Here is a 9,971-nt window from a genome sequence, read left to right as displayed (position 1 = left end):
CAACGGGCCCCAGTGGCGGGTCCTGGGTCTCCCCATTATTCGTGCCCTCCAAGAGCCCCAGGGATTCCCTGTGGCAGGGATCCCCAGAGTAGAGACCCCCTGACCTACTAATTCCGTTCCTGGAGTCCCTCTCCCTGGGCACTCATTGACCAGGAGAGCAAGGCCGGAATCACTGTCTAAACTCTGCAGGAGAATGTGGGGGTCCCCCAGAAGACCGCCTGCACCCCTATGGCCAGCCCGATCGTCCCCAGCCCCACCCCCTAGCATCAGGTCCCTTCAGTGCTCACACTCAACCCACCCGCAGGACTTGATTGCCGGTTTTTCCCGCCTCGTTTTCCCGCCTTCTCCCGGCTGTCCAGGCGGGCAGGGCTGCCCTGCCCCCTCCGCCTTGCCTGCTCTGCTCTGGCCAGTCTTGGCGGGCACACAGTAACCCATGCTGGGCGCTTGGACAGGGTGCTCAGAGCTGGGGGGCCCAGCAGTGGGGAAGACTGACCCTGCGGGTGGTCTCTGGGAGGGTAAATTCTTATCTGGGGAGACAGGCAAGAAATGAATAAATGAAGCGGATCATTTCAGACACTAGGTGCAGTGAAGACAGGACAATAGCTGGAGAGTGACCAGCAGCCATGTGGGGGTGGGGAGAGCGGATATTCTGGTTGAAGTGGAGAGGTGGGCCTCTCTGGGAAGATGACATTTGAGCTGAGATCTGAGAGGAGAAACCAAGGATAGATGGGCCCAGCAAGGGAGGGCAAGCTCAGAGGCAGGAAAAGGCTGAAGGGTGTAGGGGGAGCCGCAAGGAGGCCGGCGTAGGCTGGACAGACGCGAAAGAAGGGAGGTCGGAAGGGGACGAGGTCAGAGGGGTGTCAGATAAGGTCTCACAGGCCACCAGGAGAGCTTTGGTTTTCCTCTTGGGAGCAGCAAGTAGCATGGGAAGGCTGTGAGCAGAAAAGCAATGAGTCCCCATCTGTTTCACAAGGCTTCTCCGGCACTGTGTAGAGTCCCTTCCAGCTTGGCATTGGCGCTTCTGCTCTGATTTCCCCAGGTGCAAACAGAGTCATGCCCCGACCCCGAGATGTCCACATCCTAATCCCTGGAGCCACCGAACAGGGTAGCTTCCGTGGCAACAGGGACTTTGCAGATAGGGTTAAATGAAAGATCTTGAGATGGGGCGATTTGTCTAGATCGTCCAAGCTGGCCCGACGTCCTCATGAGATTCCTGATAAGTGAGAGGAGAGAGGGTCAGAGTGACAACGGAAGCAGGGGTTGGAACGATGAGACCAAGAGGCAAGGACTGTGGGAAGCCCCTAGGGGCTAGAGAAGGCAGGGGACAGATTCTTCCTCCTAGACCCCTGGAACACAGTCCTGCTGACACCTCGATATTACCCCTCGGACCCATTTCAGACTCCTGACCTCCAGAACTGCGAGAGTATCAAGTTGGGTTGTTTTAAGCCACTAAACGTGTGGTGATTTGTTACAGAAGCCATAGGAAACTAACATGCTCCAATGCACAAAGCCCAGACACACTAACTGTCTCCAACTTCAGGACCCTGCTAGCAGACATGCTCCGGGTGCTCAGCCATCAGCCACGAGTGGGCCACGTCGCGGGTGCGAGCAGGTATCAAGCAGGCCTGCTGGCGCCTGTGAAGCAAACGAGACCTTCCAAATGGAGAATACCTGCTGCAGGAAGCTGGCCCATCCCTGGTGCAAGCGTATCATCCGCTCATGCCTGCTGCGGCAGAAACACAGCGTGGCCCAAAGAGGGGATGCATCTGGTGCAGGGCCCGCAGCCCAGGCTCCTTCGACACCTGAGGTTAACGCAGAAAGAGGTGTCTGGCGTTCCCTGCAGAAAAGCCCGCGAGGGGTAGTAACACAGGGCCCCATCTCTCTACTCATTTCGAGACAGTCAGAGGAGTTATTTGGGTTAATTAACAAACACGAATAATGCTATGCCAAGCATCTCCGAAAGATGCTTACAAACCAGTCAGGGAGACGAGGTATCGATGTCCACAAAAGACATCGTGTAAATTCAAATGGCACAGCAGAGACGATGGATGAGGCCTGCCAGAGTCTGGAAAATGGACACTTCCGAGTGCTTCTTCCACATCGGTGTCTCTCGCTCTTAAGCACCAGCCCATGTGCAAATCAGGTACCAGGAAAAGCTGGTAGGTGGCAAAGGGCCTCGGTTTCCCTTCTGCAAAATGATATGCTCTTAAAGGTCAGTAAGTCATTCAACAAACTTGTATTAACCTCCCTTGTCCAAACCAGGTCCTGGGGCCAGCAGACATTGGTGGACATGAAGCTTCCTGAGACAAAGCCCCACCCTGGAGGGGCTCCCGACCAATGGGGGAGACATAGGAGAACAGAGAAACCTCAGTTGTGCAGGGAGATGGTTCTTCGTGACGGCGTGCATCTGTGGGTGGACCACACAATGCTCCGAGCCAATGCCATTCATGCCAGGTTTCTTGTCTGGGCTGTATTCTAAACAGGCGGGCATAAATATAAAGCCATTAAAATGAAGGTGATTGTGTATGACCCTGAACATGTGAGCCCGGAGAGGCGCACAGACCACATCGGGCAGCCGTCCGATGGGGCAGACAGTATCTCTGCGCCCAGTCACTGAGCTGCTCCTGACACCCACCTCAGCAGAGCACTTGGAAGGGCTCTTCCCACCCAGGCCCCCCAAACCCTGGCATGGCGACAGGTGTTGCCTGTGTGGCAGAAATGATGGCTCCTGACAGTTGTTTTTGCTCGTTATTGCCTAGGAAAGACTGGTCGGGACCGTTTCGCCAACCGGTGGGGACTCTGGGATTCCCAAGCTGCCGCCCACTCCCAAGCAACTATCCTGCCTCCCCTCCTCCGGGCCATTGGGGATCCCTTCCCAGAACCCTGGCTGGATGATGTCACAGATGGGTGACCTCACTGCGGCCAAGGAACTGGGCACCTCAGTGGCATGGAGGAGGGGGAGGATGTTTCCCCAGCCACCCAACCCTCCATGTCTGTGGTGAAGTTGATCGATTTAGTGCTGCCCAAGGATGCGATCTACCTGGCTGGCTCCTGCGTAAAAGGGCAGGTGGTTCTCACCCTGCACAGCACCCTGGTGGACCCCATCGTGAAGGTGGAGCTCGTGGGACGGGGCTACGTGGAGTGGAACGAGGAAGTCGGGGCATACCGCGATTACAGCAGGGATGTCATTTGTAACAACAAGGCCGACTACGTGCACAAGACGAAGACGTTCCCAGTGGCGGGTAAGGACGAGGCCGGCAGCCAACCCGAACCGTACTGGGAACCTGGGTCTGGAAGGTAAACACGTCTGTTAGTCGATCACCAAACCCCAGGGATATCAAATGGGCTGAGACGGAAGGAAGGGAAGCCACGTAAAACACGACCATCAGATACACGTAAGGAGACGTAAGGCGCTGGCCATGGAGGTGACCGCGGAGCTGAGGTCTAAGTGATGGGAGGGACGCCAGCCCTGCGGGTATCTGGGCGGGGAGGGAACAGCAAAACGCTGGGGCTTAAGACTCAGCAGTTAGGCGGCCTCTCTGTCCCAGTTAGGCCCTCTAGAAAATGGTAACAAGAAGCTTTGCCTCGTAAGATAGGACCTAGCAACTCGACGGCCTGTAAAGGGCGTAGACAGGGCGGGCCACGCAGCATTTCATAGTTCGTTCTTTCACCCAAAACAACCCCCTGCCCAGAGCCACCCCCGCCATCAGGCACCACGCTCCCTTCCCCGTTTCCAAGAGGCGGCATTTCCTCTCAAAAGCATCGGCCTCAAGCCTGCAGTGAGTGCGTTCCTTTAGTTCACAACCATTTACTGAGCACCTACTGTGTACAAGACCGAGCCTGGTGCTAGGGACGCAGCAGTGAATAAAGCAGACACGGGCCCTGGTGTCATCGGGTTGCCATCAGGCAGGGAAATCACCATCGCAGGAAGATTTGGGTGAAATACAAGAAGGAATAAAAAGAGGCGATCACAGAAATCGGGGGTGGTGTGAGTTGCTCCCTGGTCCTCAGTTGCCATGCGGTCACTCAGCAAACATTAAGCACCTCCCGTGTGCCACGCACTGGGAGTTCAGGCTGCCTTGCTCGCTACCGCAGACAGCGCCTCATAGAGCTTTCCGGCACCCGTAGGAGCGAGACGTGTTTGTTGAATGAATGTGTGACTGAATCCTGAGGGCAAGTTTCTCAGGTCCAAGGCAGGGCTGAGGGAGTCCCTGTCGGTGTTCCGGGGTGACCGCCCCAGCCCTGTCACTTACCCGGGACAATGCCCTGCAGCCCAGCCGAGGCCCAGGCCATGCAGGTCCCTAAAAAAGCACATAGCTCAGCCTAGGTCAGGGACAGAACAACCTCCCCGCCAAAACAGTAAAGAGGAAGAAAAAAAGAAAAAAAAAAAAAAGCTCTAGAACCTTCTGATGGCGTCGGTGTGTTTTGCTTTCAGATAATTGGTTAAGTGCAGGCAGCCACACCTTTGACTTCCATTTCAACTTACCTCCCAGGCTCCCTTCTACCTTCGCCAGCAAAATCGGCCACGTCTTCTACTACGTGCAGGCCTCCTGCGTGGGCCGGGAGCACATACTGGCCAAGAAGAGGATGTACTTGCTAGTTCAAGGGACTTCGGACTTCCACAGAGAAAACCCGCTGCAGGTAGTGATGGGGGAGGGGCAGGGGCAGGGCCTGTCCCCAAAGCGACAGGAGGCAGGGGGAGGCGGGTGGGCAGGGGACAGAAAAGGCCCCAGCGGGGAAGAAGGGAGAAGAGCTGGCAGCTGCCCAGGCCCAGTGCGTCCACACGTGTGAATCAGAAACCAGGGCAGGAACTAAGCCGGTGGGACTCGACTGGGGTGTTCTGCCCCCAGGGGACATTGGCGATGTCTGGGGACCCGTGTGGTTGCCACGACTGGGGGTGCTCCTGGCTCAGGTGGGCGGAGGCCAGGGATACTACTGCTCATCGCTCCAGAGAACGCTCGAGCCCCACTGTCCTTGACCCTGCAGGAGGTCAGCACTGAGCCGAGGTCGCCCTGTCACCCCACGAGTGAGGGAGAGGCCCGGACACTCAGTGACTCCCTGGGGGCTTTGAGCCCTCAGACAGGGAGACGGTGCCACACTCCCCACAAAGCCAGGGAGGCGGGCGGCCTGCGTCGCAGGAAAGAAAGGACCTGTGGCCTCAGTCCGGAGGTTTTATGGATGGCTTCTGGAGGTGCAGGTGCACAGGCGGAAGTTGGGGGGGGTGGAGGAACGTTGGCCAAAGTCACACTTCACCTTCCTGGGGACTCGTTTGCTATCAGTGCAGTAGTGAGAGGGCTGCCATTTTCATTTTCAAGATCCAGATTAAAATCCCAGAGCCCCCACCTACCTGCTGAGTGACCCTTTAGAAGTGACTCTGCCTCCCTGCACCCCCGCGTCCTCATCTGTGAAATGGGCGTAGAGACCGTGCCTGCCTCCTAGGTCATGGAGGGCGTAATAAGTGGACTTAACGCGAGTCCAGGTCTTCGCACAATGCCTGGCACGGGGCAGGGAGCAGGGCGCGCCCAGTAAATCTCGTCGCCGCTGGGCCCCCCGGTACTATCCTCTGTGTGACAAGGATCATCTCTAGCCCAGCCGACCTCAGGGGATGGTCTGGGAGGGTGCCCCGAGGGGTAGATGCTGGGAGGGGTGCATCAGCCCCGAGACGAGCAGACCTGAGCTCAAGGACTGCTTGGCTGCCTGTCCTCTGTGTGACCTTCAGCAGGCTGTGTCCCTTCTCCAGGCCTCCCTTCAGAGCTCACCTGGATTGCAGGAGCACAAGGCGGGAGTTGGGGCAAAACACTGGCGTTGGGTCAGACAGCACCATATACCTCTGCCCTGGGCAATTAACAGCACCTTGCAGAGCCTCGAATGTCCCGATCCGTGGGATGTGCATGACAACAGCACACGCAGAGGTCCCGAGGCAGGACAGCTGGGAGACCGGGCAAGAGGCTGCTGCTCTGGTCCAAGTGGATGCAGAGTCTTGAACCCCCCGCAGTCTGTCTTTGTCAGAGCCAACCAAGAAAGTCACCCCCTCTGCCCACAGCCCTCCCAGGCTCCCACCTCCCTCAGGGTGAAAGCCCGAGTCCCCTCTGTGGCCCACAGTGTCCTGCAGGACCTGCCCGGCCTCTCCCTACCCTCCCCTCCTCCCTCTGTCCCCCTCATTCCCTCTGCTCCGGCCACACGGGCCTCCTCGCCGTTCCTCCAACACGCCAGGCCCGGTCCCACCCCAGGGCCTTGGCACGTGCCGTGCCCTCTGCTCGGAACACTGAGATGTGACCCTCCTTCCCCGTCTTCACTCAGCCTGCACTGCCGATGGCCGAAGAAACTGCCACGAGCCCCATGGAGGGCAAGTTAGCCGTATCTATCCAAATTAAAACGATCATGCGCTTCGCCGCAGCCATTCATTCCCCTTCTAGAAATTTCTCCTCATATTCTTTCACATGTGTGACATATGACTTCCCACAGCACTGTTTATAGTGGCAAAAACTGGAAACGGCCTAAATGTGGCCGATTGAATTTTTCCAGTAGAAGCGCAGTCAAAGGAATACTCTATATAGTAAAGCGAGAGAGACGGAGACAGACAGAGACACAGAGACAGAAAAATAAACAGAGAGACAGAGAGAGAGAGAGAGACAGAGACAGAGAGAGAGAGAGAGACAGAGAGACAGAGAGAGAGAGAGAGACAGAGAGACAGAGAGAGAGAGAGAGACAGAGAGACAGAGAGAGAGAGAGAGACAGAGAGACAGAGAGAGAGAGAGAGACAGAGAGACAGAGAGAGACAGAGAGACAGAGAGAGACAGAGACAGAAAAATAAACAGAGAGACAGACAGAGGCACATAGAGACAGAGACAGAGAGAGACCGAGAGAGAGACAAAGAGACAGAGAGACAGACAGACAGATAGGGAGAGACAGAGAGACAGAGAGAAATCAAGGCTCTCCCTGTCCAGGGCTCCAAGTTGCTGGGTGGCGTGAATCGAGTTTAGCACAGCACGCCCTGCCTGGCACTGTGGGGGAGAAACAAAGCACTTCCTCGCAGGTGCCACAAACATCTCTAAAAGCTCAGCAGAGAAACTGGCAACAGGCTGCCCCCCGGGCGGGCGGCCGGGGGAGGGAGGGGAAAGGAACTTTTCTCCTTCCACTTTTTCGTTTTTAACAGCTTTATTGAGATACGATCCACCCACCTAACAGTTCAGTGGCCTGTAATGTGTTCACAGAGCTAGGCAACCATCACCACAGTCCATTTTAGAACATTTCGTCACCCCACAAAGGAATCTTGCACCCCTTAGCTGTCACCCCCCCACACACACAGCGCCTCCCCAGCCCCTGGCAAGCATGAATCCGCTTCCTATCTCCCAGGATTTGCCTGTTCTGTACATTTCGCATAAATGGAATCGCAGGCTATGTGGTCTTTTTGCGTCCGGCTTAGTCCACTTGACGTAATGTTCTCCAGGCCCACCCACGTTGTAGCGAGTGTCAGGTGTCACTCCTTTTCAAGGCCGAGTCACTTTCGGGCGCTGGGATGGACCGCACTGCACGCGTCCCTGCCCCCACCGATGGAGCCGGGCTGCTCCCACTCTTGGCTGTTCTGAATCACGCTGCCGTGAACACTCCCGCACAGGTGTTTGTGTGGACAGCGGCTTCGTTTCTCCTGGGTGATCTCCCGGAGTGGAAGTGCTGGGTCAGATGGTCACTCTGTTTCACCTTTCGAGGCACGGCCCATTCCCCACAGCGGCCGCCTGATTTCACGTTCCCACCCCCAATTTCTCCCCATCCCCTCCACTGGGTACCTTTAGAATTTCAAAAGATGTGACCCATCTCCTCTGCCAACAGCCAGTACCACCTGGGAGAGGAGCTTGTCCCAGAACCCCTTCCTAACCATCCACACTCTAAGGGAGCCCCCCACCCCCCACAACTCCTCTTACCTCATCCTGCCACGGTCTCGTCACTGCCCCAACCAGAAATGACCTGGGTCGTCTCACCAGTCACAGTCACATCCGCCTCCCCGACCAGAGCTTCACTACTGTAGGTTTTCCCTAGACTTGGCACCAAACAAATGCAAATAAAGACCAACTGAGTGAATGAGCCCCCAAGTTTCTGCACACCGAGGGAACACAGGGTTTCAAAGAACCCCAGGTGCAGGAAACCCAACGCTGGCTTTGCATTGGGAACATCACTGGACGGGGCCCCTGCCTCCCCCCATCCCCCGGCCAGGCGTGGGGGTCTCCGCCTGGCCACCTGGGGCACCTCCTTCAGGATCATGTTAGCATCTTGTGCCCCGGTTACAGCAGCGGCCTCTGGCCCATAAGGCCTGCAGGGTCCTAATGCATGCCATGAATTTTTGAATAAGACTAGAGGGATTTAGAACCAAAACTGTCTGCAAAGAGCCTTCCTACTGGAGAGGAAGGTGGGAAGGCTGAGGGGGGCCACAGGCAGGGGGCCGGAGCTGAGGCAGGAAGGGGTCAGGGGTCGTCTGAGGTCTCCAAGAGGAAAGACTGCCCAGCCACCTGGAGCAGCGTTTCCCAAACCTCAGACCACGACCCGTTTATGGGTTGCAAAACCGATCTCGCAGGTCGCAGGCCTGTTTCTATAAAATGAAAGAATTGGCGAGACCAACACGGAAATATCAGAAAATAGCAATTTTGTGTGTTGCAGACATTTATATGTTTCTATAAAAATGTATAAAAATAATTTTTATATATTTATATACATGAAAAAGAACAGAATAAAATAAGGACAATAGAAAATATCAGAAAAAAATCAGTTTGGCGGGTTGCAATCAACTTTAAATGAAAGAATAGTTTTCTGGAAAAAAATGAATTTGTGGGTTGTAACAAAAACAAAATAATAGAGTATGTAGACAAGTATTAAAAAATAAATAAATTCAGGGGGGTCACAACCAACAATTTTTAAATGAATAGAATAAATAGAACAGGAAATATTAGCAGGCAGTAGCAAGGATAAATATAATTTCATAAAACAGATTTATCTTTCATAGATAGATGTAGATGTACATATAGATTTGTACTCTTTGCCACAATGTTAAAAGCTGTGTTTTGACTGTGAGTTGTTTTTGAAAAAGGGAATAATATATGACTAATCATGTGGCCTGCAAAGCCTAAGATATTTATTATCAGGTCCTTTGCAGAAAAAGTTCGCCAACTCATGCCCTAGAAAATCTCTCAGGTGTAAGCCCAAGAAGATCACTTTCAGGCTGCTCCTTTGAGCACTTTTATGGCATCAAACACATGGAAACGATATAAACATCCATCCATTGTGGATAAGTAAATGATTTTGTAACACATCGTGAACCAGAATGACAGGCACCACATGAATGCATTTCAAGCACACGATATTGAACTAGGGGAGCGAGTGGCTGGAAGACCTACGTAGCTTGCTTTACTTAAAATATTAAAACACATAAAACAATACTATACACTTCTACCACAAATAGATGCATTCTTAAATAACTCAAAAGTCCGATGAGAATGACAAATATCAAAGTCAGATGTTGGCTGGATGTGTGGGGGTGGGAGGGGGGAGGCAAGGAGGCAAAGCCCACGGCATCCAGATTTCATTCCGATGGGTAATGTTTTAATTTATTTCTCGAACTGGTTGGAAGATACATTTTAACTTGTTAGATTATTCTTTACGGGCTTTTTCTCTAAAACAATATGTTTTGTTTAGATCTCTACACACAAACAGGTGCAAGTTGAAGAAAGTGATTAAAATTCAGGATAGTTCCATTTCCAGGACTGAGGGGGGGTGCGGTTTGGGGACATATGAGAGATTTGGGGGGAAAACTGGAAGATTTCTGCTTTTTGACTTGGGTGGATATGACAAGAGGATCGGCCTTACAATAATTCACAAAGTTAACACATTTGCTTTGTGGGGTTTTCTATATCTGAGTTGCATTGTTTAAATAACATTTAAGAGTTTTTCAAAAATGCATAGATATGATAAACCCCAAATTC

General features: G+C 53.7%; 2 protein-coding genes across 8 annotated transcripts in view; one reads left to right on the top strand and one right to left on the bottom strand.

Moving 5' to 3' along the window:
• The first annotated feature begins 6 nt into the window (after positions 1 to 6).
• ARRDC5 (arrestin domain containing 5) overlaps positions 7 to 9,971 on the top strand; it is a 13,300-nt gene continuing 3,335 nt past the window's right edge. The window contains exons 1-2 of the mRNA XM_006904119.3: positions 7 to 3,242; positions 4,436 to 4,641. Coding sequence (XP_006904181.2) covers positions 2,948 to 3,242; positions 4,436 to 4,641 — 501 coding nt within the window. The 5' untranslated portion in view covers positions 7 to 2,947. The remainder of the gene's footprint in view (positions 3,243 to 4,435; positions 4,642 to 9,971) is intronic.
• Positions 7,140 to 9,971, bottom strand: part of LOC102896741 — an 18,602-nt gene continuing 15,770 nt past the window's right edge. For 5 of the 7 annotated variants that reach the window (XR_001516420.2, XR_003044765.1, XR_003044763.1 and 2 more), the window contains 2 exons: positions 7,923 to 8,033; positions 7,140 to 7,674 (listed from right to left, as the gene is read on the bottom strand). The gene's annotated coding sequence lies outside the window, so the exon portion shown is untranslated. Of the gene's footprint in view, positions 7,675 to 7,922; positions 8,039 to 9,971 lie in introns of all 7 variants that reach the window. The other 2 variants (XR_001516419.2, XR_003044766.1) reach the window with 2 other exon arrangements.

This window comes from Pteropus alecto, unplaced genomic scaffold (assembly GCF_000325575.1).
Source record: "Pteropus alecto unplaced genomic scaffold, ASM32557v1 scaffold30, whole genome shotgun sequence".
Taxonomy (NCBI): Eukaryota; Metazoa; Chordata; class Mammalia; order Chiroptera; family Pteropodidae; genus Pteropus; species Pteropus alecto.
The sequence above is the reverse complement of the archived record's forward strand: the minus strand, read 5'-3'. Positions and strand labels throughout refer to the sequence as shown.